The sequence below is a fragment of the Lingula anatina genome, chromosome 2 (assembly GCF_051362555.1).
Source record: "Lingula anatina isolate TDL-2025a chromosome 2, LinAna3.0, whole genome shotgun sequence".
NCBI classification, from domain to species: domain Eukaryota; kingdom Metazoa; phylum Brachiopoda; class Lingulata; order Lingulida; family Lingulidae; genus Lingula; species Lingula anatina.
The window spans coordinates 7,059,372-7,073,217 of record NC_141768.1 but is presented as its reverse complement, the minus strand read 5'-3'; the positions used below and the strand labels follow the sequence as shown (position 1 = coordinate 7,073,217).

Here is a 13,846-nt window from a genome sequence, read left to right as displayed (position 1 = left end):
AGGCACGAGCATTGATTTGGTATCAGAATGAATGCTCAATGATCGGTCAGTTGTCGGCACGTAAAGTATTATAATTCTTTAACTCTCAAATGGGGCCGAACTGCTGGACGCAGAAGGGACGCCATCCAGTGTAAAAGGGCCTTAACAAGCTGGCTCTCTCCTTTGGTGGTTTGTATGTCGTCATCGGACCACGTGATCACGTAGCTCATAAACTCCCAGACCTAGCTAATAGGGAGTTGTTTTTTTTTGTTTTTTTTTTTTGAAGCTCAAAATTTAAAAATTCTAGTTTGTAAATTTGGATAAAGATATCATTAGTTGGGCATGTTTTCTGAAGAATATGCTCCGTTCAAGCCATTCTGACGGTCTGACGCTTATCCTTTAATGCATAAGAATGATGTCTGCTAATACATGCTCGTTAATTATTTGCGGCCGTGTTATGGACACCAGGGATTCGTTTAATGCAGTCGTCCCTAGCTGGCAACTCGTTAAAGAGTCCTTTGCTAAGTATCCCTTATCATATGCACGGTAACGACGGTGTAACGAGAACTCGTTAGTCGAAGGAGACATCTTTAACCGACCCCAGGCTCCATGGATTGCAAACAGAAGAAAAGGTTCTTGGAGGCGAAATGCTTTCATATTTACAGCTATGGCCTTTAAACTTTATCAAATCGACATCGAAGATGAAGTAGAATGTAGTGATTAGTACATCGGTACACACGTTTGAGGTGTTTTTTAATAACCAAAGCACAAAACATTATCGACATACGAATGTTTGTTGCTGAATATGATAAAATGGTGCAGGATAACCTTTCATCGAAGTTAGATTCAAATGACACGCTGTTCGAACTTCGGCTCCTTCTCGAAATAGCTGAATTGCAGCCTATGTTCCATGTCCAATTGGGCATAGCGTTAATTGGAATCATTTTCAACGCACTTTCGTTTCTGGTTTTGAGACGAATGCCACCTTCCACCTCCAGTATCCATTATATTTTCCTGCAGAATTTGGCCGTGGCCGATGCACTGCTGTTTGTAAGCATTTTGTGCGTGTCTGTAGTTCATCTGGCGGGTGCTGGACCAGAAGACACGTCGATTACGCTTATGTTTTGCTGCGAATTCATGATTTATTTCATCTCAGAGATAGCTCTGGTCAGCTCCATGGGGATTCTTCTTGGACTTGTCATCAAACTTTTTTTTGCCGTCTGCAAGCCATTGAACCAACGTTCAATCGTCACCAAAAGGCGAGTTTATGTTTACCTGGCTTTAGTTTGGACAATTTCTTTTCTTATTGTTGGAGCTTTTGCGGTTGGGAAACATTTCAAAACTATTGAAGGAAAATATGAGGAAGGGAGCTTATTCGATGCATATTGTTACACTCTCATACATGATAACTACATGAACGAAGACATCGACGCTTACGTCTTACCCGTTTTCGTTCTTATCATATTTTTCATTATAAGCGTCCTTCAAATTCGAATAGTTTTAGAGATCAGAAGAACAACCCGAGCGTCTGCAACCCTAGGCCGAGTTGCAACATCTCCACCGAGTAATAACGCCAATGTGGAATCTGCAGCAAACGTAGCGACATCCGAAAATGACATTTCCCGAATAGGACGAATGGTAAAAATTACACTGATCCTATTTGGCTCATTTGCGACATTTTGGATGCCTTGTTTCATAGCATCTGCCTTTTATCCAGCAATGGACTTCAGAACTCTTGTGCTTGTCCAAAACTACGCCTTTGTTTGGCTGGTGCTGCACTCCCTGGTCAACCCTATCGTGTATGGTTTACGGCTACCAGAAATTCGTGCCGGTTATAAAGCGCTCTTTGCAGACATTTTGCGATGTGAATGTCGCGCCACTTCAGGATCTGGGGACGGGGATATTAACCTAACAAACTGTACACCGGCGGTTTCAACTGATGGAGATGACAGATCAAATTTTGGGGCTGCCCCTACTTGATATCTCGAATGTATTGTTAGAACTGTAGTAAGCATGAAACTAGAAAAGCACCTCGAGAGCGCAGACCTCCGCCAAGGCAGCAATTTTTTATTATTATTGATTATTGATTGATTATTGATCCGGATCACCACCCAAAACTAATCATCTCTTCCTTGGCCCACTTCTGACAGTTCCTGTAAATTTCATCAAAATTGGTCCAAAACTGTTTGAGTTATGTTGATGACAGACAGACAAACAGACAAACAAACAAACAGGGGTGAAAACATAACCTCCTTGGCGGAGGTAAAAATCATATGAGTGCCAGCTGCTTTTTAATTCTTGAATTGCCATTTATTATGTTATTTCTCAAGAACATTGATATAAATATGTTATGCAGATGAAAAAATAACGAAAATAATAACATTAACATGAAATACAGTACGGTGGGCTTTTTACCTCAGAGCGTTATCTCTTACGGCGTTTTGACGATATAAAGATGATATTTTTAGCAGCAAAATAGATTGTTGAAAGAGAACGGAACAAAGCTAATGTTGTTCAACGGTCTAAAATGTTCCTCAATACGAAGCCATCAAGATATTGCAAAACCTGATTATCATTTGTATAGTTTTACTTGTAAATAGAGTTGTTATATGTCTATGAGTGTTCTTGGTATTCATGGCCACCGACTCAAGCTGCGCATAAATAAATGCTTATGGCTCTATAATTGTGTACTTTTTGTATTATTTGTTCATAATATTGGCTTTCTTCGTCTCATAAGTAAACTCAGCACCTGTATTATATTTGATGGGTAAATTTGGAAGGAAAAACTTATTCCAAGTGTGCTGTGCATAAAAGAGACAAATTGTCGGGATTATCGCTAAACTCAACGAAAATCCGTCTAATGAGATCATTTATCAAAATAAGAACTTTTATTGAATCTTTACAGCTTTTCAGAGTACTTTCAGCACACATGCATTTTTTATTTTTGTCACCAAGTACAGTTCAGAAATATAGCTTTGTGCCCAGCACTTATTTTACGCAGTCCTAATCCATGTAACACAGGTTTTATTAACTTTTATTATATATAAACTGCGTGTAACATGTAACTGAAATATTGTGCCAGAACAAATGTCTGTCTTCGAATAAAGGTGGACGGAGGCCGTAGTCTGGGTCTTTCGGAAGACGGTCAGAATTGTTCAAGTTTACAATGACCAGCATCTAATTTTTCTGTCGGAAGACGATCAAAAATGGACGATGGATCAACAAAGATAATTTGGAAGACTATCAGAAAATATCTCTGGAAAATAACATAAAATCCAAACAAAATGAATACGCTTTTGGTCAGTTTTGTAAGGTGAAAATTTCTTTCCTGATCGAAATCCAATGTCATTCAAAACTGTGGTGAACATTGTGATATACGTATCTACAAAAACTGTTAAAACGTCCTACGCATGATCAAGATTACTCCCTTGCATTCAAGTGTGAATATTCCGTCATATCAGTCCACCACAAGATTCCTTGTGCGGTTACAGTCAACCGTCATAACAAGAGGGTTCCATGGTGTAATGTTAAGCACTCTGGACTCTGAATCCAGCGATCCGAGTCGAAATCTCAGTGAAACCTGTGTAATACTTCTGAAAGCCACAAAAATGTTGAAATGTGCTATCTTCCGCAGTCGACACTGGAAGATTCATTACAGGAAAAAAAGAAGATGGTCAAAGAAGATTCGTTACAGGAAAAATATCGTCGTAAGTGGTACATGTGCGGCTTCATGGTTGGTTTCTCTTAAGTTTCACCACTAAATGTTCTAAAATATCACAAGATTGATTTGAATTCTGAAAACTAGTACGTCACTGTCAGTGAAAATGGGGAATCTAACAAGTAATGAACTTAAGTACGTCCGTACAAATGTTAAAATCGTGCATTCTATCAGTTAACAGTTCACAATTAATATTTGTAAATACTTGATAAACATTTCTATATTTCTAAAGAAGTACTTATTTTATTCTTTCTGTAGTTATGACACCATAAAATACAAATACATCACAAAAATATATCCTTTGAAAACACCGTATTACAATGTAGGTGCAACATACATGTATATCTGATGGTTGCCTTGCTATTTTTCATGAAGTAGACTGTCCTATACTCTGCAGCCTAAATACATATGCTATACTCGCCATAAAAATGCTTTTCTTTCTTCATGCAGAGGTCAACCTTCTACCGTTGCCACCAAGCACATTTCATACATAAAGTTTTGTATCCAGCCCTTATTTCACGCAGTCTTATCCCGTATACTATTGGATTTGATAACGAATTTAAGGCAAGCCACACATACGTGCAGTCTCGGACGAGAACAAATGTCGTAATGTCCATTTTCGAATAAAATACTGAACTTAGGATAAAAGGACTCCAGAAAATGATGAATGAACCGAACAATATGCAGACAATTTTCACCATTGAAATTTTTCTCAGTTGAGCAGACCCAGCGCTTGATTGTGACATCTCACTTTCATTTTCGTTTTTAGTGGAATCAGATGTCGCATCCACCGGTGTTTTAGTTGCAATCGTTCGCACTATTGGTATTTGGAAAGCAAATGTTATCACAAGTAAAATTGCTACGAAAACTGGCGATATGTACTTATCTACTCCGCGTTCTTTGTAAAAGTTTGAAATATAATGAAAGCAAAATGATACAAGAAGGCCCTCATCCATATGATTGTCAGCATTCGCTAGCAGCATTTGTCTAAGAACGGTAAACGACGGAATGAAAAATGAAATAAGCCACACTGCAGTTAGATATGTATAAATACGTCTCTTTGTAACAATGGAAATATACCTCAGCGGTTTGCATATGGCAAAATACATGTTGATAATAAGCCCGAGAATAATGCCCATTGAGCTTGTTAAAGTTATGTCTATACTCAGACTAATGATGAAATAGTAACAGGTTGCCAGTAAAACAGATGTATCTTCGTATTCGTCAGAAGCCAGGTCAAACACCGACAAGATCAGGAAATACAGAAACACTTGAACATCCGCCACCGCCAAGTTTTGGAGCAAAATGAGATGGACACTAGATTCCTTACGGGCCACCATCCTTACAGCCAAAAAAGAGAGAACATTTAATATAATTCCAACCAGACTCATTGATATAAAAACAGGGCTCAAGATATAGTATTCATCGATGTCATAAACGGCACTGAAGTCAAAATCTGACTTATTTTTCCATGATGCTGTTAAATTTTTCGCCTTTAGTTCTATCATTTTAAAATTGTGGCGAAATTCAAAATTCTACCGATCGATCCCTTCGATTTGCGTTGTATGCGATATCGGAAAAGTGTTGTTTGAAATGCCCTGTGTGCAAAGGGCAAATTCTCCTCCCAAATATAAATAATCTGCAGATGACGTTTTGTCAAACTATGTAGGCTAAGTATGTTCAACTGTGTTCATCAATGATACACTCGTTTGTACTTGAGTCTCGACACGGCCATGAATTCCTTTCTCGCAGATCAGTTTCTTGCTTCATATCCAAAGATAAAATACCTACTATTCACTTTTCTGCATTAACGTATGGATACATCAGAATTTATACTATTTACTAGACGCACATTGCCGCCACTTACAGTATATAAGAGTACACTGATCTAGTCATCTTGTAACTGAAAAGGCAATTATCCAACATGCATTTAAAAGCCGTTTAATTGACATCAGCGCTCCATTTTTCACCCATTATAGTAATTTTGTTATCCATTATCATTTACCTTACAGGTGTAATATGCCATTACCGTGTTGACTGATAGATTAATTTTTCACATTTTCACAAGAAAGCGACAGTGTATTTTCAAACACAAAAACACATTGTTTAAAACTGCAGTTCATCGCGTTTACATATTTGATCATATTGCTGTAGTTGTCATTGCTAGTATTGCAGTAATTATTAATGCGTTTACAGATGTGTAAAGTCGTTTGAAAACACCCACAAGTACATATAATACTGTAATGTTATATTTTGTTATATTATTGCTTCTTCTGCTGAACGTTTCATAAGTTTTGCTGATTGGTTGAAAATATATGGGGATATTTAAATTTAAATATTATGCTTAGTTATTATACTTACGCACACTGGACAATAGAAGTGTCACCCGACACCGGTGTGACTGAAATGCGCAATACACCGCAATACAGTGCAACACAGTGCAATACACTTCAAAAATCAAATCCAGTTGCAATTACACAAAAGAAATGACCATTCCCAGCAAAGTGGGGTGATATAAAAACAACCTATATATTACTAGGTAAGTAATATCGTTGATATAACTTAACAAATCAGCAAGACTTTTATATTGTCCGGTTGGCAGCCATGTTGGCGAGTGGCTCTTCTTGGATATATTACTGGCCAAGAAGAGCTACTCGCCAACATGGCGGCTGACCAAACAATGAAAAATTGTCAAGTTGTATCAGCAATATTAATTACTATGCAGTCTGTGCCAAAAACTTTTTAGACTACTAGCCCTTCGGGCTAGCAGACTCTCAAACTTTACTAGCCCGAACCAAAAAACACTAGCCCAATTTAAATAATTCATTTAAAAAGTTTAAGCAGATGTTGTAAAGAGTTGTGGTACCATACTGTACTTTCTTGTAAACCTTATTATAGAAGTAGAACAAGTGAATAACAAAGTCAATCAGGTTAATTTTCAGTTGATGGGGTGGTAAAATCGATTTAAAATATATTTAATTATTTAATATTGAAAAAAATTCCCTTTTTTAATATGTAATACTGAAAGGACAATGTTCATGTAAAAATCCATTTCTCGAATTTTGAAGATACAGCACTCAATCTATACACTAGAGGTATGTTTTAATCGATCCCCGCCATTTAAAAATTATAAAAACAATCTATTAGTAGAAAAAAAAGCATTTTAGTAAACCTCACCTCAATATGCAAAAATGAAGCAACAGATCTGGGTCACGTGGTACTGTGACGACAATCACGATAAAGGCCTATGAGACTCAACTGAGCTGCAGGTGCATACAGACGGAGAAGTTAAGGAAAGTTGTGTTGAACGGAGTTGAGGAATTTTCGTTATGCCTCGGTGTGTTGCCGTGGGATTCACCAAAATTGCAGCTCTCGTTGACAATCTTTCTTTGTCTGTGACGGTCTTCCGTGACTTACTTACTAACTTCGGTGACAATAGTTGCGATGCTCTAGATCATGGTCACCTCAGGTGGTTTAGATCATATCAAGAGCTGGTAGTCTTTCAGATTAACTGTCATCAGTTGGCAAACTTACTGATTGCTGATGCATTTTAAATGCATTGTAGTTGACCAAAAGCTCGTTTACAACAAACCTGTTAATTATGCACCGCTGCAATTCCCAAGCCAGGTAATAACAGGTGTGAAACTCGTCTTGGTGGGCTTTCATATTTTTCAATATATCTCATTTATTTCATGGGGTTATTTTATTGGTATTTGTAAATGACGTTAAATATCAATACTTAAACAATTAAGTTCAAACACGGTCGCGAACATTAATAAAAGAAATTGCTCTCAGGGTATCTTGAAGCTTCCGTGGAAGAAAACGTGTTGAGGAAAAACAGGAAAAAGAGCGTTATATTAAAGAAAAAATGGGAACTGCTATAATAAAATGGTTCGTTATCCTAATTCGTTTATGCTTTGAGGATTTGTTTCTGAAGATTATTTCATCTGAAATATTAAATAATTTAAAAGATTGATTATTTTATAACTTGAAACGCAAATTCTGCGTCAGTACGCAATTTTTTTTTTTTGCAAATTTGTAAGCTTATAACAACGTGCTATAAAGATCTACTCAAGAAAAAAATTTGCTTGGGTAAAATTGAGTACGGAATGAACTGGAGACACTTGGCTTGTCATTAAGTTTACACGAAAATATGTCAGGTAACTTTATACTGTCTTTGAAAGAGTAAAGATTGAAAGATAATTTTAGACAAACTTTGACGGGGGAAATACCTACAAAGAGTAATGGGCTATTTCGCCAACATCTTGTTGAAAATTTTACACTGCAATTCTATCAAATAAGCTAAGGAACTAATTGCCAAATTAATACTCTCATCACATAACAGGGGGGTAACCAGACCTGCAAAAATTGTACGCACATATTTAAAAAGATTACAAGCACATACAGCAAAATGTAGACTTACGCAAAACATGAAGGACAGCGTAATCACAGCAAATGTACCTCATATAGTAGCTTAATTTCCATTAATAATAAAATCATCATTTAAGTCAAAAATATTCTTGCGATTTAATAACTATTTTAATTTACCCAGAACGGTATATTTATTTTTAAAGGCGGTTAACTGAAATATAGTTTTATGATTTGTTTGTGAAAATTGCCCATGTCACCCTGTTAGTTTGGAGGTCTAAGCTGGATCAAGTCCGTGTTAAAATTCCTATGAAGTTGTGCAGGAAAAATTCTTCCTTTCTTTCTCTAGCTCCTCGATAAACCTGGTGTTCAGATTTTATCTAGTACCCCCAGGTCTACGGGAGCTGCGCTTTGTAAGTAACGCACAGGTAGATTTTTACCTGAGATAACTGGAGTAAAGCTTAGATAGAGAGTGCGTTCGATACAAGCAAGACAAATTGAATGCCATTTAACCCTCTAATTAAGAGGTAAAGGAAGTTCCAGGTAGATGGATGATTAAGATAGGACTTGTAAAGGTAACGGGCATTGTTTACCTCAGTTTAATAAAAGTATGCAAGACGGAGTGTCAGCGGTTTAATAAAATAAATTGAATTTCACAAATAACATGGACCTCATATGCAATAATCAACATTTCCCTTAACTCATTCAAATGCAGTGTTTTATACAACTTGGGATAACCATAATGAAATGCTTGTTAAAGAAATGACTAGACGGGAAATGGTTTTACACAGCTTCACGAGGATTTAGACCCCTCGGGTAAGAGATTTGAATGAGTATAAACTTTTATCAGAAGCCAGAGAAGTCATCTTACAGGTAGACAATGCAGCTCAGTTTGACAGCTAAGTACGCTCTGTTCTCCAGTGGCTCGATTGTCGTCATTGGACCACGTGACCACGTAGCTCATTAACTCCCAGGCCGAGCAAATAGGACGTTTTTTAAAGCCAAAAATTTACAAAATGAGCTTTTAATTTGTGTATTTGGATAAAGATATCGTTAGTTGGGCATGTTTTCTGAAGAATATGTTCCGTTCAGGCCATTCTGACGGCATGAAGCAAACCCTTGAATATAGTTACCCTTACTTTTCATATTTTTATAATACCTTTCTTTCCATTGTTATATACAATCAAAATCTTTTTTTTTAAATTCCTTTTCTTTTTATTGACAATAGCTCTTTTCTAACAATTTATTTCTAATTACATCGGTATATAATGCCACTTCTAATTTAAAATACATAGGTGCTGTAAGGGTAATTAAACAAACGTCTTGCAATTTTTTTGGTTACAATTCTTTTGGTTATACATTTGTAAAAACAACTTTTCAAGGACTTTACCAGGACAAAGTGTGGAGGGGTAGCCATGGCATAAACCCAACTATCCCACATTGTCAAGAATAGTTCATAGGGTATTTATGTCACATGTAACTGCCAGGGTCTTATTGTTTTTAAAAGGCAATAAGCAAAGGAAAATGTATTAACTCGTGGATATTAAAATTATAGATAAAAAATATAAACAAAAAAGGAAATAGAATACTACACCCCTCAGTCTGCTAAGTGGTCCTAACCCAAATGTTCCGTGAGATAATGCATACATTACACTTGCTTCGGAGACAGAGTTGTTTTGACAAAACCTGTTGCTAGTACCAAGGAATTCCGGTCTGATCCAGTAACTTGATTGACAGCAATTTGTAGTCATGGCAACAAACTGGTCAAATAAAAAGATGCCGACACGCTGATCAGACAGACTGCTGCTATAAATAACTACAGTGAAGTTATTTATAGCAACTAATCAATATTCAGTAGTTTCAGCAAGGTGTGAGTTTTTTCAACTGAGAGGCATATCATACTATCTAGAAACGTCAAATTAGAGGCAGGGACAAAGAAGACTGGCGACTTATATTTTTGAAATCTTACTGAGTGTTACAAAAGGATCAAAATTTCAACTAGCCCGTTCGGGCTAGTGCTTTATAAAATTTCAACTTTTTTACTAGCCCGGTGCCACTTTAGGTGGGCAATTGCCTCGGGCTAGTGCCTAACGTCGCAGACTGACTATGTACTATATTTTGCTTTTATATCACCCTATTTTATTTGAGATTACCCTTCCCTGTGTTTACTTGCAACTGGACTTGTGTTATCAAGTGTATTGCGCTGTGTTGCGCTGTATTGCAGTGTATTGCGCATTTCAGTCACACCCCCTAACTCAGAATAATAAAAGTAGGCAGATCTTGGGTACTTATAATGCCTGGTCTACTTATAATGTGACTAATGAGTATAAAACCGCTATACCATGGGATTGTATTGTTGGTCTTGTACATGTACAGCAAATGTTATTCCTGTCTTCCTCCATTGTGACAAGATACAGGCAATTCTCTAACGGTTATAGGTGCAAGTTATTAACCTGAAGAGGCGGAATATAACCAATGTCAGAATATCGATACAATTGAATTGTTCAGTCATAACCGTGCAGAGGGTCTGGTCTCGGTATAGAAACACTGGATCAAGAGACAAATTGCCTCTGATGGGTCGTCCAAGAAAAACTAGGCCTACTGGCCGTGAAGACCGACGACTGATTTTGATGTCCAGGTTGTCAAAGATCGACATTGCTTGTCAGCTGACAACGACAGTGGAACAATTTCACACATAAGAATGTGTCTGTGAAAATTGCTAGGCGTCGGTTACATGCTCATAGAGTGTACAGCAGGGTAGCAAGACTGAAACCTCTTATATCGTTACAAAACAGGCAACGTAGAGTGAACTAGGGTCAACAGGATCTGGAACTGGACAGTCCATGACAATTGGTCTTATATATTTTTTCTGATGAGTGTCGCTTTGGTCTGACCTCTGATGACAGACGGGTACGATGCTGGCGAACTGCTGGTAAAGCATTTGAACCACATGCACTGAATTTTCGGACCCGGAGCAGCATATTCATCATGGTGTGGGGCTGCGTCAGCATCCATGGCGTGGGCGAATTGATAGTGGCTGATGGAAACATGAATCGCTGGAAATATATCGATGCTTTGGGGTCAGGCTTGCTACCATCTATTACTAACATGTTTGGTGACAGGAATTATCCATTTGTTCACCTGGATGACAATGCTCCTTGTCACAGGCCCAGAGCAGTTGATGATTAGTTTGACCAACAGGACATTCGCAGGTTGATGTGGCCTGCCCCGAGTCCGGATGCAAACGTAACAGAAAATGTGTGGAATGATATGTCAAAACTTTTGACAAATGCCCGTCTAACCAGCAGAGAAACTCTGTTATATTTATTGTTTCATGCTTGGGCCAGCATAAGCCCTGAACGCATCAGACAATTATATGAATCCTTGCCTCGTAGACTGGCACCTATTATTAGGTCACGTGGCTATGCCATTAAGTGCTAATTTTGGACTTGAAACTGCATATTTTGGTAGAATGTATATTTTATTCTCATTTTGTGATTTTTTGTGAAATTTGATGTTCATAAAATGATACCAGGAGCATATCATTCCACAGTCATTTATCTCCCCCATAGTATTGGCTCAGTAGGGGTAACACTTCTATTGTCCAGTGTGTGTAGTTTTTATTGCCGAAAATGTGAATTAGGTATACATTAGCAATATGCTTCAATAACCATTCTGCAAAAATACACGTTTTTAAAATAAATCAACATAAGAGCAATTTGTATAGTAGCAACATTTGGTAGACGATTGGGTGTTCTGAACTTGTTAAATGATAATGAAATCCGTAAAAAGTCACATCAGTCACAACATTTTTTCTCATCAACATAGTTCACCGGGATTACTTACATGTCACCCGGCAAATATTTAACGATGATTCTGCTGAAGAGCGGAGAAATTGATCAATGCAGAACACACATAGCAGTAAGGCAGTTTGCAAATTATAGCCTATATAGCCTAATTTGATGATAATTTGATGAACAGGTGGGTTAGATTAATCTCCCTTATTGACGTGTGTTAAGATACTTCATAGTATATTACCACTTCATGGTATATTACCACTTATGGGATAGGCCTAAATGCCCTGATTTTACTGACAAATCCACGTGTTTGTACATACAGTCGGTCTTATGTAGGGGTAGACCGGGGCTAAACGCCCCCCTTAAGCAAGAAACATCACAATTTTCCCTGCTGAAGGTATAGACCGTTCAAAGTGGGTGTTAACTATGACAGGGGCGGATTTAGGCCGTCTTCTGGGTCTTCCGGAAGACGGTCAGATTTTCAAGTTTACATTGACGGGTATCTAATTTTTTTCTGTTGGAAGACGGTCAAAATTGGAGGATGAATCAACAAAGATAATTTTGAAGACTGTCAGTAGATACCTCTGAATCCGCCCCTGTATGAAGGGCTGTCTAGACTACAAACTGATACTAACACTTTTGGAAACAAACAAAAGAAAAACCTTATAGGTAAAAAATAGGTAAATTATAAAATCGGCCTTTTTGCCCCATGGCTGGGGCATTACGCCTCGCACCACGGGGCTAAACGCCCACCGTGGGCGTCTTGCCCCAAACTATAGGCGTTATGCCCCGCCTTTGTACAAAGCAAAATAAAATCAAATTATATTTCTATGAGTCAACTTAGTAAGCCTTTAAAAGCAACATATAATATTTTGGGGTACTGAGATAATAAAAATACCCATCAAATTTATTCAGAATGAGCTGTAATTCTACTCTTTACGACAGGGCACTGTGATACTTCCAAAATTAAGTTCCTAGTACAGCCACTTGCTTTGGCTTTTCCCCATATAAGTGTTATAACTGATGATATACAATAAAAAAACATGCATGAAAGAACACTTCCGCATCTTTTTAGAATTATTTTTTATTTAAAAACGAAAGGGGGCAAAACGCCCAGTGATCGGGGCAAAACGCCCACTATAGGCGTTTTGCCCCATATCAGCATGGGCGTTTTGCCCCAAAGTGAGATTTTGTATATTTTTTCAAAATTCAGCGGGAAAGGTTTTATACAATCTGACTTCATTGAAACTTGTATGGAGGTCTGATACCATCCTATCTGTCACCAACAAAGTTTTTTGAATTCGTGCATTTGGTAGGTGGTGTCACTGATGTTAAGGAAAAGGCTAAATAACAGTAAACAAGGCAAAAATGAACAAATTATCATAAAATGCTTATTTTTTAGTTTGTGGTCATCTCCGTCATGGAGGATTAGTCTGCTGGAAATCGGAAGTGGACAAAACATCACGAGACGCGTATTTATACGTAATACCTGAAAAAAAGCGGGTGGGCGTTTGACCCCGACTGGGCGTTTAGCCCCGGTCTACCATACATGTATAAGGCGTTTAAGTACCAGTTACATAGTAAAATTGTGAAAAAATGATAGACTGAATTTATTTTTAGATATCTTCAAGTTAATTTTAACTCTTTTCCCACTTTACCTTAAGTTGCAGAGGGTAGGCCTACGTGTTGCGTATGGATCAATTATAAAGTCAAACTAAAAGTCAAAGCGACCCATCTGAATTTTCTTCTGTTTCTGCTCTTTCCTTGCAAGTCAATTGCTAGTTTGTTATGAATATTAAAATTATAGGTTTTGTCCACTACGATAGTCTTTGTGCAAAAGAAAACGTGAGAGGTTCCACCGAGATTTGAACTCGGATCGCTGGATTCAGAGTCCAGAGTGCTAACCATTACACCATGGAACCATTTCTGTTCGGAACAGGTACAAAAGCAGACCCCTTCATCTACGCGTAATCTAAATTATAAA

General features: G+C 37.6%; 1 protein-coding gene and 1 non-coding gene across 2 annotated transcripts; both read right to left on the bottom strand.

Moving 5' to 3' along the window:
* Positions 1 to 3,648: 3,648 nt before the first annotated feature.
* LOC147763360 (trace amine-associated receptor 5-like) lies at positions 3,649 to 6,384 on the bottom strand. The gene has a single exon (XM_087003265.1). The coding sequence runs from the start codon at positions 5,203 to 5,205 to the stop codon at positions 4,159 to 4,161; it is 1,047 nt and encodes a 348-aa protein (XP_086859391.1). The 5' UTR covers positions 5,206 to 6,384; the 3' UTR covers positions 3,649 to 4,158.
* Positions 6,385 to 13,712: 7,328 nt separating this feature from the next.
* Trnaq-cug (transfer RNA glutamine (anticodon CUG)) lies at positions 13,713 to 13,784 on the bottom strand. Its single transcript has one exon. It is a non-coding gene; the product is annotated as a tRNA-Gln (tRNA).
* Between the last annotated feature and the right edge of the window lie 62 nt (positions 13,785 to 13,846).

Excerpts from the sequence above, each read along its gene's own strand:
- LOC147763360 (XM_087003265.1), bottom strand. The coding sequence starts at position 5,205 with ATGATAGAACTAAAGGCGAAAAATTTAACAGCATCATGGAAAAATAAG.